Below are 14,270 nucleotides of genomic sequence, written 5' to 3' on the forward strand. Positions count from 1 at the left end.
CTTGAGGTGAAATACTGTCCCTAGTGAAATCAATAACCGTTCTCCCATTTACTTCAGCGGAGTAAATATTTCAACTCTTTTTTTCTATGCCTTCTGGTCATCTCAGTCCCTAACAGAGTAATCATTTATTTTCCTTAGGAACACAGGGAAAAGGACAGAATGGATGGAAAGCGAGGGAGGGAAGATTTCAAAATAAAGGTAGTCTTTTTTCAGAATAATTAAAAAAAAACCAAAACAACTTACAATGACTCCTGTAGTTACAGATTATACACAATGCAGAAAATGAGATTAGATTGACACAGTTAAGATCCTCCTTTCTAGGAACTCATTCACAAATTCCCCTTCTGTCCTTGAACACCTGTACACCACATTGCTACTTTCCCAGCTGAACCAAAGAAGAGTTCACAGCAACAGCAACACAGTTTCCCATGCGTTGGTCTGCTCTGGATCAGGCCTTTTGCATACAAAGATATCTATTATAAGACACATGCATCGTGAGCTGGGCTCTGTTAATTAAAATATTTTCTGCTGCAGATTGGAAGCCTGGCCTACAAGACACTTGCCAAAATTACGTTCAGGAGCACAGCGACTGAAACGCGTTTCTGAATAGGTCAAAAGTTAGTTACTTTTGACTTTTTCTGAATGCGTGCTCTGTTCTCATTGTATGATGAAGGGAAATACAGTCAAAAGGTTATATGTAACTGTGCATTTACAGCAAGTTAATGGACACAATAAACCACTAGTTTTCAGAAGACGTTCAAGATTTTGGACATAAAAAAAAAAAAAAAAAAAGAACCCATACAGTAACCTGTAACAGAGCCTGAAAAAACGCATGCCATGCATAACACAATAAAGTCACTGAACAAGTGAAATTTACAGTAAGCATGCTGTTTGTCAGTAAGTGTTGCCAAGTTTCCAAAATTAGTTGGCGTATCAGACAACAGTGAACATTTACTATGCGTTTCAGAGCTCTTGAAGTCCTTAGCAGCATTCAAAGTTAAGGTTGACATTTCATCTTTAATTCATGCTCCTGTGTCTTTCTATATTAACTACTAACAAAAGCAGCATGCTAATAGCCTCGGCACAGAGAGCATGCGCAAGGCAGGGGCTGTGCACGCTCCACGGGAACGCTGGTCTGCATCTCCAGTGAAAGTAAATCTGCGCCTTTCGACAAGGGAGGCAGCCACCAAATCAGTACTGACAAACTTGAACATCGAGCAGCTCAGATGGAGATTATCGTAAAGAGCAACAGAGAAGTACACTCATGACATCTATTCAGAAGCAATTTCCCTAGGAGAAAGTTTTCTTCAGCTCCCGAACCCCTTCATTTGAACCCACATTATTTCTCTCTCTAAAAGCGATCTTTGTATTTCATCAAACTTTATCAACTCATTTGGACAATATTCTAAAAAAACAGGTTTTAACAGAAGTTTAGACTTTGCACAGCACCCTTCTTTTCCCCAGCATCTCACGAAGTGCCTCACAAAAGGCCCCAGAGGTTGGACAAACATAGCACCAGGAAAAACACAGTGTGAAAGGGATCTTTATGTGCATGTGTGAGGGCCCAGTGCTAATAGCTCAATGTGCTATTGACACATCACAGTGCAAACAGCTAAGTCTTTTTCAAAATAGCATGAGTCACAGTGTCATTCTTAACTTTGCCTTTCCCAGATTTGGGTAATTTGAGAAACAAATCATCCCCGTATTATTAAAACACTTTTTTGTCAATGAAGGTAGCCACTGGGAAACGACTACTGCTTCTGACTGTAACGTTTACTCCATGAACTACACATGCCGCAGAGAAGGTGCGAACAGACAGAAGCGGTACCGCAACTTCTCTGACAATCCTCGTCAAACCGAAACGTTTGTTATCCTCCCGTTCTAGCAGCTGATGTACTTTTAGGTAATCCTCCTGTTTGGTATAATCCTTTGGTTAGAGGCTGGCCATAACACAGCCGGAATCATCCGAAAGAGCAGAGCAGAAGAGAGGAGAGGGAGGCGTCCCGTCCCGTCCCCTCCCTCGCCGGGACGGCCGAGCTCCCGCAGGGCTCTGCCCGAGCCGCGGGGGAGCCGCGGCGGCTGCAGCCCGGCGAAAAGTTCAGCAAGTCCCGGCCCGAGCCTCGGAGGGCTGCGCGCTCGGCAAAGCCGCTGCCTTTTGTTCCCTGCCCGCGGGGGGAGAGGGACCCGCAGCCCAAAGTTACTCGCGGGTCTCTTTGGGCTTCGAACTCGACCGAAACGCCCGAGCGCCGGGCCGAGGCAGCGGCCGGCTGCGGCCTGGCGGCCGGGCCCCCCCGGGGCCGGTCCCCCCGGGGCTGGTCCCCCCCGGGGCCGGTCCCGCCGCGGCCGCCGGCAGGCGGGGGGGAGGCGGCGCGGGGGGCCCGGCCCGGCCCGGCGGCTCCGGCCCCGCGGACGGCCGCTCGCCGCCCCCAACTTTCCGGGGACGGGCGTCCCACGGCCCCGCAGAGACCCGCCGGCGCTCCCCGCCGCCTCGGGCTTTCGGGCATCCCCCAGCCCCGAGCCTCCCCGCCCCGACGGAGCCCGAACTCCGGCTCTCGGGGAACCGGTCCCGGCAGCAGCACGAGGAATTAACCCACGCGGGAATAATCACCTTGTTGTAGTTGTAGTAACCCAAACACTGGGCAAAGTCCAGGTTGGAGGGGTCTCCGGGAAGCGAGCTGCCCGCCGCAGCCGGGTAAAATCTTACATCCATGCCGGTGCTTTGGTCCAAGAAGTGCACTTGGAGAGACCGCCGGGAGGTTTAATAGATCCACCTTCAGGTGTCTTCCCCGGGGCTGGGGCGCGGGCAAACCGCCGAGGGACCGGAGCTGCGGGGCGCCGAGCCTTCCCGAGGAGCGGGGACGAACGAGGGCCGGGAGGCGGCAGGGGACAGCGGGGGAAAGAGGCGGCGGAAAAGTGCAGGTAAACAAGGAGAGGAGAGGGAGAGGAGAGGAAGAGAGGAGAGGAGAGGAGAGGTGGGCGGCGGAGCCCAGGTGGGTGCCCGTCCGCCTCGGCGGGAGGAGGGGAGAGGAGGAGGGAGAGAGGGAGGGAGGGAGGGAAGGCTGTTGTTTTTTAAAAGCTCGGTGCCAAGCCACGGGCTTTGCCTCCGCATTCAGGAGCAGCTGCTGTACACAAAGGAGCCACGCGCCCGGCGCGGATGAACGGACGGACGGACCGACCGACAGACCGCCGCTGCCCGCCGCAGCCTGCCCGCGCCGCCGACAAAGGCGGGGGGGGGGGGGCGGGAGGGGTGGCCGCCGCCGCCGCCGCCTGCCCGCGGGGCCGGGGGAGCAGGGCAGCGCGATGTCACGGCCGCCCCGCGGCTGCCGGGGAGGGGGCAGCTGCCCCGGAGTTGGTGGAACGGGGCTGCGCCGGCCGGGGCGGGCTGCGGAGCGCGGGGCGAACTGCCGAAAGAGCCGGCGCCGCGCTGGCAGCGCTCCTCGGGAGGAGCGAGCGGGGCCCGCGCCCCTCCCCGCCCCGCCGCCGCCGCCGCCCCCCCCGCCGCCCGCCCGCCCGCCCGCCCGCTGCCGCCCCCGGCGGCCGGTGCGGGCTCCGCGCTGCGCGCCGCTGCTCGCCCGGGCGCCCGGGCCGGCAGCGGGGCCGGGAGCGAGCGGCTGCCGGCCCTTCCTGCCCATGGCTGTCCTCGTTCCCGGAAGGTTCTAGGTGAGTAACTTGCACCGCTTCCACCAGTCCTCCGACTTGGTTTTTTGGGTAATGCGCTTTATTGATTTACACCGCTGCCTTGCTGCGCCAGCGCGGTGGCAGAAGGAAGGAGATTTTTCCAACGTGCTGTCAAGAGCAGGACTTGAAAACACAGTAGCCTGCCTCTCAGAAGCCTTCTTGAACTCAAAGTCACTGGAGGCTGATTCAAAGCAATCCACTAATAATCCAAATGGGTTTAGTCGCTCGTAGGCGCCGTGCAGCTGTATCTGCTGCCCTGCATGGAGCTTTCCTGACCCAAAATCTTGCTCCAGAACTTTTGGAGGAAACAGCGAGGCCATTTAACCTCACGACTTGTGCCCTGCAGACAAGGTGCAAGGAAGAAGGATGAAAATATGCCCTTGACGCAAGGCTTCTGCGACAGGGAGGGAACTGCCGTTCAGGTCTAGGGCTGACTCCGGTGCCGTTGTAACACAACGGGAAGTACACCCCAAACTGCCTTTAAGTTTAGTCCGTTCAGTTGCAAAACAGCAACGACAACACAAGTATACAAGGTTTAAGCGTACAACAGCAGCAAGACCTTCTCCGAAGGTCTCCGCATCTCTGCTCTGGCTGCCGAGGACATATATCCTGGGCCTGTGCTGCAGTCCCACCTCGGACTGAAGCCTGCCTCAGGAGCTTAATGCCCCACGCTTCATGTCCAGGCATGATTTTGCACTGTTTAGGTAGATTGGGAGAAAACTGTAAAATGGTCAATAGCTACACCATGTAGGAAGGGAACATCTTCCCAACTCCCTTCCTAGAAATCTTATTTTCAATGTTTGTGGTGGCTCAAGTGGCTCCTGCTAGCGCAGGCAACACCAGATCACCCTTATTCAGGGGATTGATCCTGAAGTCTCACGGTTTGAAGCAAAGAAAGATCTCTAAAGTGACCTTTTGCACTAAGAGCAGAATTAAACATAGCGCAGATACACATCAGTATTTACATGGAATATTTAGAATTTAACTTTCTAGAAATATGTGTATGAACTGCTAAATGCCTCAGTAGAAAACAGGCATATTCTGTCAAACAGCTAATCCAATTTCATATTCATTGTGTCAACCATTTTTAACCAAAGGGAAAAAACTGCAAAATCTACTCTGTTGCTAGAAGGGAAATGGTTGAGGCACATACAGCGCAGAGTGTTCACACAGGCACACCCCATACCTGTGGCAAAAATTATTTATGCTCCCGAAACAAACTGTTCGGAAATAAAAAGACATTGAATCTCTTTCAGAATGCAGTGTTGCATTAGGGCATTCCTCCAAAGCAGTCACAGAAAAGTGGTAGTGTATAGGCACAGCAAACACATTTCAACCTTTCAGCTGAGGTTAATAAAGTAATACCTGCTTTGTTTTATTCATTGGGTGACAAACTTTTCTGTAAAGCCAAGTGTCCACGTTAGAATAAGCAGGTGCTCAGGTATAGGAACAGATCGTTGGCGCCGACTTCTGAGGTGCTCTGCTATATAAATACAGGTATTTTCAGACTGCCTCGCTCTGGTTCTCTACGCTTCTAACGAGATCTGAAAGCATATTCCCATTGAATTCAGAGGGAAATTGCTTCAGGGAGGAATGAACACCAAATGATTCCAAGTTTAGGATTTGGTCCCGTCGTCATATTGCAAGGAGCCCCTGAAAGGCTGCAGACCTATGCCATTTATGGCTTCTGGGCAGCGCGTGGCCTACAAAGCAATTTGCCTGCTGCACAATTCCTGCCTTGGCTGGCGAGGGGCTGTCTGTCGGGCCACAGCACACCCCAGGCTGACCAGCCCAACTCATCCCTCCTGTCCCACGGCCTCGGCAGCGGTCTCCGCTCCAGAGCCAGAAACACGAGCCAGCAGAGCAGGAGGTGGCCGACGGAAAGCACCCAAGGTGCCGCGGTGGGCGGGCGATGACCGCCTCTGGGTTAGAAGTCTTAAATTCAGAAGGTGAGCAAATCATGGTGATGTAAACAATGGTGATTTTGAGTATTCTGATGGAATATGCTGTTTCCAACACAGTTTCTTCTGAAAACAAAAGAACAGGCACAATAGGAAAACCCCAAAATATTCCATCTTGACGTCACTGGTCCAGGAAGTTAATGTAAAATTGAAATGGAATAAATCAGAATTAAAAAAAAAAAAATTAAATTCCAGCTAGGCACAACACTTATCCCCAAAATATTATTTGGTGAAAAGTTTTGAAATACTGTCTATTTATACAATTACAAACTAAAATATAGAAATTTGGTGATATTTCCAACCAAAAAAATTCCAGTTCCTGACTATAATCTAGCTTTGGCACCTCTACCGAGTGCCCAAATTAAGTCTTTTGCAGAACTACTAAGACTGCAGTGACATTAATGAGTCATTTAAGGGAAAACAGAAGAGAAACTGGGATATATATGCTAATTTGTTTTTCTTTTTAAAGAAAATATTGGGGTTTATGCGATACTGTGCCAGAGAGAATTTTACAAACTAAAAAATTAGGTAAGTGTGTGTTTTCCTTTCTCAGCACCTCTTCAATGTAGTGTATTAAATAAGTAAACTTGAGTAATCTCTGCTACACTTTAAATCCATATACATGACGTCAAATCTGTCTGTTAGTAACAGTATTTATCTCAGGAGTACTTTAAAAATGGAATATAAGCCAAAGTATTTATATATCTTTCTGTACATATTGCTTGAAAGGAATCCAACAAATTCTTCTCTCAAGCTATTCTCTTTAAGGTCCTTCAGTGAAACTACGGCTTTGGAATTCTACTTTTAATTTTTTTTTTTCTTTCGGAGCAGTTGGAAGTATGGAGTACTTGCAATTTTGAGTAAGTATTCCCTTCTTTTCTGATGGTTTAATAAAACTAAGCATCTGTCTACAGTAAGTGGAGTACTCCAGTAATTTCCCTGGTCCTGGGTAGCCTTGATTTCGAAGAAACTTTTTGAAAAGCATTGTTCCATAAAGATTTGAATGTATGCCTACCGATGCCAACAATTATGATTCAGGCAGTAACACACAAACTGTGACTTTGTTCCATCTTCAGCTATACTTTCCTCTGACTCATCATCACAATTCAATTTTAAAAGCCATTAAGAACACTCAAACTGCTTTTCTGATGTAAGAGCAGAAATTGTATTGGAGTGAATCAGTCATATACAAACTTGAAAGTGTGCATGCACAAATTCTCACTTCTGCCCAGAAACCTTTCAACTTGCACAGGTAAATACTAACGTTCCAGGCCTCGCTGATTCCCGCACAAGCCTGGCAAGTCCTTTTCTTTCTACCAGGATGTAGCAAGGGAACGCGTTTAACGGTTACGGCTTATTTGCTTTATCTTTAACTAGTACCCTTACAGCCTCTGCAAACTACTTTGCAAACCCCGTGTCAGTCTTGCAATCCGTAACGTGGGTACAGTACCAGAGGCTCAGTGACGTTTTCTTTCTTTTTACGATACAGAAGTCAAAGGCACTGGGAGATTTACTCCAACAAATAGCAGAGTCAGGAAGAAACCTCAGAGATAAGAGCAGGCACACCAGCTCCCTAACATCCAAATGTTCAGATAGCCAGTCAAGTCCCCCGCAAGTACTGCAGCTCAGCAAGCCCCATGGCTCTGGCCTGACGGTCCCCTCGCTGGCAAAGACGGCAAACATGAGAGGGGGCAGGAGAATGAGGGATAAGGGGAGGAGGGGTGGAATGAACCAAGGCTGGCCCGAGACTCTTTGCTCCAGTTTCACAATGCAGAATCAACATTAAAAAAGACCTGACGTTCATTTTCAGAGTGTACGGTCCACCTGTATTGGCTCCTATAAGAACTGGGGGGAAGAAGAGGAGATGGAGGAGTACAACATCCCTGATTTCACCTGTTAAGGAACGGCGTCTTAGACCCTTCTCCTCAGAGCACATGTGGAGGATGAGAGGGCACAAAACAAAAAGGATGGAATACAGGAGGAGAAAAGAAAGACAGAGCACCAACCAGGTCTGGTTTAGAAAATAATCTAAAGCCTCCTAGAATCAATAGGAAGTCCCTTTAATTGATTGCAATGGGCTTTGAATTAGACCTATATTCTACTTATCAAGTACAGCTGCTGAGAATCAATAATATTTTGACTTCACCCTCAAAGCAACAACTACACTGGTAACTTTTGGCTAAGAAAAAGTACAATTAACAGCATATTAATTCATTAGAGTTTCTCTCACTGAAGTCCCCTTCTCATCAGATTGTACAGTCAGCTGGCATTTATAAGTGATCATGCAGGCATAAATGTCCTATATAAATGAGGCAGTAAAGAAAAAACTTTTGTTCTTAGCATTAATTCAGATCAAATATTCATTGATATCTACATTTCTCAGCAAGTATCTCAAGCAGAGATCAATAAACACTTATTAGTCACTGACCATGTTTCCTGCAGTAAAGGAGGGAATGTCAGCCAGCAGATGGGAGCAGCCAAATAATCAGGGGAGCTGGAGTCTAGTGCTTGTCTGCCAGATGATCATTTACCTTCTCTTTGTCTCAGTTGCTGCAGCTAGAAAACTATAGATCAAAGGATTAAAAAAAAAAAAAAAAATATTTTTAATAGTCATTCCTTAAAAATACAAATCATTATTTCAAAATACAAGTATGGAGTGTTGCAGGAAAAAAAAGAAAAATAATCACAACTGAAAGTTTTGGGTTTGTGAAAATTCTATTTCTTTCAGGCCCAAGTCAGGAAATGCACTACTTTGTGAAACTAGGAAAACCAAAATTATTAAACTTTTCAAACTTTTACATGTGCCTACATTGATGTTTCTGTGGATTGCTGAAGTCTCGTCTCTTACCTGAAGTATTTGACCACCTCAACTCACATACAACAATTTTAACCATATTCTAGCAGAAAAACAAGTATGTGAGTTGTTTACAGAGCAGAGATAACCACTAATACTGTTGAACTATGTTACAGTAAAAAGGTTTCTGCCGCTTTAAAGAAAGTATTCCACAACCCTCCAAAATAACCTGTGTGTAATGGACAATATAGGATTACTTTTTGGCAGAGTGAATATCCTATTGCTATTGACTGCAGTGTTACAGTATCCTGACATACTAGTATACAGTTATTGTGAGATAACGACCACGTTGAAAAACAAACTGATTGCAGTACTGAAAACAGAAAAGGAACTGTCCAGTAATATAAAAATTGACTTCTTTAAGAGAACAATGACTGGAACAGTGTTGCTTCTAGATTAGCATTAAAGAATAAAAGCTTTAACTGAAACTAAGAAATTGTTGCAATGTATTCCTTTCTTCCAGGGATGCCATTTTAAAGCAAGACAGGAAAACTTGGTTAGAGATGGCTCTCTGTGTGTGCATTTATATCATCTGTTGATACAAAGCTGTGTGGTATGTGTCTCTTTGTTTGTTTGTTTTTCCCCTCCAGCCCTCTCCACATTCATACATTTGTTGAATTTAAACTAAAAGGATTATTAAAAGAGGAGGAAAAAAGCTGCTGGCATCTACTTTTTAAAGGGAATTTACAAGGACAATGTCTACAGAAAGAAAAACATGCTCATCATGAGCAATCCAAATTCTTCTTCAAATTTCTGTATTAGTCTGGAGGAATTTGTTGGGCAGAAACTTTAATTTTACAGGAGAACCAAATCTAATTGCTAAAAGAATTATTTTAATGAAATGTATCTGAAAAGTCTTAGTGAGATATGGCAAAGAGGTTTTCCAGGTGAGTAAGGTTACATTTAGTGCTTGTATCTGCACCAGATTCACTCATACATGTTTTTCAGTTTTAATTTCATCCAATGTGCTATTAGGTAATTATTTGAAATATACAGCATATAGCTATATTACCTCTCATACATTTCAGGTGCACACATTTCATTATGAAGCAACTGAACAAGGAGGTGGTGATACTCCTGGAGCGATCAAGAAAATATCTTTCTGTGATTTTGTGGGTTTAATGCAATAATACTGTATTTCCCCAAAGAGAGGACACAGTTACCCTTGAGAGCCTGCGTGGTTCCCTGGGGAGATGTGAGCAGCGGTGCCCTGGCTGTCCCCAGAAGCCATGGAAGCGGTTGTATACACTCTCAGTGACCACAATGCACATCTTTTATTGGTGGGTGGAAGGGAGGGGCTTTTGGTCATGGCTTGGAAGCCACTGAAGGACTTGACGAGACCCTGCCAGGATTTAAGGTAAAAAGCTATGAATAGTTTAACAGTCATGCCTTAAAAATAAAAGTCATTATTTAAGAATGCTGCTGTTCTCATGTCCCTTTGAAATGTTACAGTGACTTGCTGGGATATTCATGTCACCTTCTACCAGCACAGGTTATAACATAAAATAATTAGTGACCAATGCTAAAGAATATGCGAAGATACACAAAAATTTATCCACGTTTGATAGGACTGAAGACATACAGCTTTATTTGGATAGATCAGATCCGTACAATAACTGGGAGTAGTCTTCCAAAGGACTCATTACTTATCCTTTAGGTCTCCTAATTAATGATGTAGTCTTCTGAGAGCATATTAATAACTATGGTATTAATAGCAGCATAATTCTAGCTGAGAATTAAAAAAATAAAACACTATTTTATAAGTACTTGTGCAATAGAGTTTGTGACTTGGTGATAGACACGTACATAAATTCATCAGATTAAAAATTAACAAACAGATTTCTAGAAGTGTGATCTAAGGACCACAATAACATCTCCAAAATGAACTGCTATAATTTCATTCAGGAGACTTACGTTCAATTTATAGAGCTGAGCTCTCTTTTTTGATGCTTCAATGGACCGGGTTTTCAACATTGAAAAGCTGAAGACAGATTTCATCCAGTCCTCTAGACTATTTCCCCAAGCTCATAAACAGTATGTGCCAAGCTGTTCTTAAAGAATCAGCCTTCATTTCCATGAATGGCTAATATTTAATAAAACATCTGATCACAAAAGCAAATCTAAAAAAATCAGTACTAAAATAACACTCTGACTTGCTACTAAATGCAATGTTCTTTGATATAAGTCCATTTCAACTCCATTTATTCCAGGGTTCTACAGCAGTCAAAATAATCAATGCAGAATTTTCCATGTGATTTACACATTGCTTTTCAAAATGAATTGACTGAAACAAAAAATGCTTATTTCTGCTGCCTGGCTTGTTTTCTAAAACATATTCTCTTTCTTTTAAAGTGAGAGAACCAACCTCTGCTTCAGGAACAATTTTCTGAAACGGTGTGTTTATCAAATGGCTTCTCTGCTTTCATGAAAACAATTTATTTTCACTGAACTCTTCAAGATAAGCATTGAAGTCAGGAAGAATGTACAATGACATTTATAATTACATTCAAGAAACAAATATTTTGTTAAAGAACAGGTTTGGATTTTTAGCTTTTTTAAAGATACAAAATGTTTTCTTTCCTCTAACATACCATTTAAAGATATTTTCTCCCTGAAATGACAAAGTGTATTTTCATATGCATGGAAAGAGAAGCGCAGGACAGTAATCTTCTCATAGAAAGGCTACAGTATGCATCCTAAACAATGAAAGCTGTAGCATAATCCTTACAACCAAATTGCCTTCCCTGCCCCACTCTTAGGAAATAATCTGCAGACAAATGACAGGGAGAGCAGGGGGATACATGACCTTGCAGATCCTCCCCCAAACGCCCCCCATATGCCCAATTGTAGAAAATGGACAAAACAATTGTCCCTTGGAATGGCACTTCCATCTCTCCAGCTTTCCTCCCACATTTTCCCCTTGCTCACAGACAGTTTCTTAAACCCCAGTGCTCGCCTCAGAGCCTATGGACATAGGGCATGGTGCCTTCCATTCTTTGGGGAAATAGAAGATCTTGCTAAAAAAGCTCCCTCTGTTTCCCTTATGGACTCAGCCCCAGACCCGTTCTCAACTATCAACAACAAAAGCTCAGTCACGCCAGACAATTACTGCTTCCTGCTATATTCTGAACTGCCCCTAAAATCAAGGTAGTCCACAATGTATCTCGTCTTTCAGGACAAAACAGCCGCAGATTTAGCCATATAGTGCCTGCATTTTCAAATGCAAATTCAATAACTACCTATGCAAAAGCTGCCTGTGAATGTATTTAGGAGTTCCGTTTGGGCTGCCTGGAAACGTGGCTCTTACTGGATTAAAAAGACATATTACTATCACTCCAATGGATGCCCTTTAATTTGTGGGAATTCGGTTTAGAATTAAAAATTTAAGATCTGGTTTATTCCTTGTCAGTCAAACATCCTAGCTTTTCATTATTCCGTTTTTTTTTTTCCAGTGCAGGGAGGTAGTTCTCATCATAAAGATTCTCTGATAAAGTTCTCCTCCGGAGACATACTCTTTTTGTAGGCTCAGCTAGTGAAGAAATATCATTCATTTGTAATACTCATCAAAGACAAGTGGAAAAAAATCAAAAGCAGCTGCAAAGAGATTGTATTTCACTAATATACACCAAGGCTTTATTTAAAATATACAATGTTAAATTTGATCAAATATCAACCCACCATTCAGAGTGAAATAATCTCTTTTAATTTGCATGTATCTGTGTGTGCCAAAGAGAAGCGTGTTTGCTTTCAAGCAGGTGCACATCCTGCTATGACTAAATCTCTAACTCATCAAATTGCTTTACCAGTGTGGGACATGCCCTTTTTTCTGGAACAGCTTCAAGCATTTTCCCCAGCATTTCAGCCACCTGTTTACTGAGTTCATACTCCAAAGGAGATGCATGCAATTAGAAACAAGGAAATGAAAATAAATGACCTTGTTTGTTATAAATAACAAAGAGACTCAGCAAAATTAATGCAGTGAAGCCTGACCTTCTGACCTGAAAGAAAGAATCACCTCATTCCTTTGTAGCAGGCTCACAATGCTCCAGCACCAGGCATTGTTATGCAGCTTTGCCTCTTTTGATGGATCTTAAAGGAGTATATTCTAAATATTAAATGTTTTACAAGTTAGATTAGGAAATTTGCATTAAAAAGCATGTTGAAACAAAGTCAAGGGAGCAATGATAAAGATTACCACTGCTTTATTAAAGAGCACAGGTAAGCCTGCGTATGTTAGTTCACGGTAACACAGTTTTTCAACTGAAAAAAAAATACGGCATTCCAGGTACTAAAGAGCCATGGAATGTCTCCTTTGGTGTTTGCTGAATTGATCAGGGAGAAAGTTTTTAATTACCCAACTCCAGGAAAAGGAAACATTTTTCTTTTGTAAATTGTTTGTGCTGTGATGATCTGACTTTTGAGAAAAAAGCAATGCACTTCCACAACAACTGCCAAAAATATACAATTTTTTTTCGTTATCCTTTAATTAGGCAAGTAGAAATGCCTTCTTTTGTACAAAGTCTACTGAATAATGTTTCTATGGGTTACATTTTCACTTTTGAATGATCCATGTCATTCTGGAACAGCGTCCAGCTGTAATGGAGGGCAAGGTGTTAGAAATTTGTTTCGCTGCTTGTCTTTGGAGGTAATGAGAACACACAGTTGTTTTTATGGCAGTCCTCACAAAAAGAGCAGTGTGTAATTACAGTGCTGGTTCCCATCTTGTCACTCTCCAGAACAAGTCTGTTATTAATGAAGCAGCCCAGAACCGTTGCAGAAATGAAAGGATAACGCGTTCGTATCTCGCTGAAAGCCGTTCCTGCAACAGGTATTGTTTGACGAGGATTTTTCCAAAACTTGTTTTGTGGGTTTTTTTCTCCTTCTCTCACTTTCAATGGCATCCATGCGGATGCTGAGGTAATGGCAAGGCCCTTCACAGCCCGCAAGGCCTTGGCTCTGCAGGTCTCTCTTCCGCCCACAGTGAATTGCGTGGGGGACAGGGGACGGTGGGGGCAGCTCCACCTGCGATGCCCTCGGAGTGAAGGGCACGTCCCCAGTGACCCCGAGGGCCACCAATGCCGTGGGACTGGGGAGGGAAGGCAGGCAAAAGAGTCACGGAGAGGTACTGTGAAATCAGTCTCGTACACAGGAGGAGGCGGCGGGGCTGGGCCAGCAACAGGAGCCCGTGACTGTAGCCCCGGTGCCACACCACGGCGTGGAGGACCTGTGACCGCCGAGTGCTTTGGGGATCAGGAGCATGAGGGTGCAGCAGCTCTTTTCCTCCCCACCCTCTCACCTATTCTTCCACATTCTGTATGCGATGGAGCAACTCCACCTCCTTAAGGACTCAGCACGACTCGCTCCTGCTCCCATACTTTTACAGTAAAAGGGTGACTTGAATGAATAATTTCCAGCAGAAAAAAAGTTGGTGAACGCAGCCTCCCCTCCCATTCATGAAGTGTCATGAACAGCTTGTGTTCTTTTCCAAAGGTATGTATCATTAAAAACTAAAGGGCCCACATGGCTGAAGGTAGGGATGTGCTTAAGTGTTCGATTGAATCAGAGCCCTTAAGAGTATTGTCTTCTCAGTAAATCTGCATATGTTCACACGGATTGAAACCAGACCACTCACATTTCTAAGCACTGATCTGTGAGGCCCTGTATGACAAGCCACATGTGAGGAAGACCTGCACAACAAACAGCCTTCTGAGAGCCGAGCCCGAGTAGAAGAAATTCTGCTGCTGTGGAACATGAAGTCATGATCTCTGTCCTGCTCT

General features: G+C 44.8%; 1 protein-coding gene and 1 long non-coding RNA gene across 7 annotated transcripts in view; one reads left to right on the forward strand and one right to left on the reverse strand.

Annotated features, from left to right (window-relative positions):
* Positions 1 to 8,321, reverse strand: part of TOX3 (TOX high mobility group box family member 3) — a 123,948-nt gene extending 115,627 nt beyond the window's left edge. For 5 of the 6 annotated variants that reach the window (XM_030026417.1, XM_030026418.1, XM_030026416.1 and 2 more), the window contains exon 1: positions 2,609 to 2,776. In XM_030026417.1, coding sequence (XP_029882277.1) covers positions 2,609 to 2,710 — 102 coding nt within the window. In that variant the 5' untranslated portion in view covers positions 2,711 to 2,776. Of the gene's footprint in view, positions 1 to 2,608; positions 2,777 to 8,067 lie in introns of those variants that run through there. The other variant, XM_030026423.1, reaches the window with a different exon arrangement.
* Positions 2,860 to 8,278, forward strand: LOC115346403. Its single transcript, XR_005933241.1, has 2 exons — positions 2,860 to 2,919; positions 7,129 to 8,278. It is a non-coding gene; the product is annotated as an uncharacterized LOC115346403 (long non-coding RNA).
* Positions 8,322 to 14,270: the final 5,949 nt, after the last annotated feature.

This window comes from Aquila chrysaetos, chromosome 9 (assembly GCF_900496995.4).
Source record: "Aquila chrysaetos chrysaetos chromosome 9, bAquChr1.4, whole genome shotgun sequence".
Taxonomy (NCBI): Eukaryota; Metazoa; Chordata; class Aves; order Accipitriformes; family Accipitridae; genus Aquila; species Aquila chrysaetos.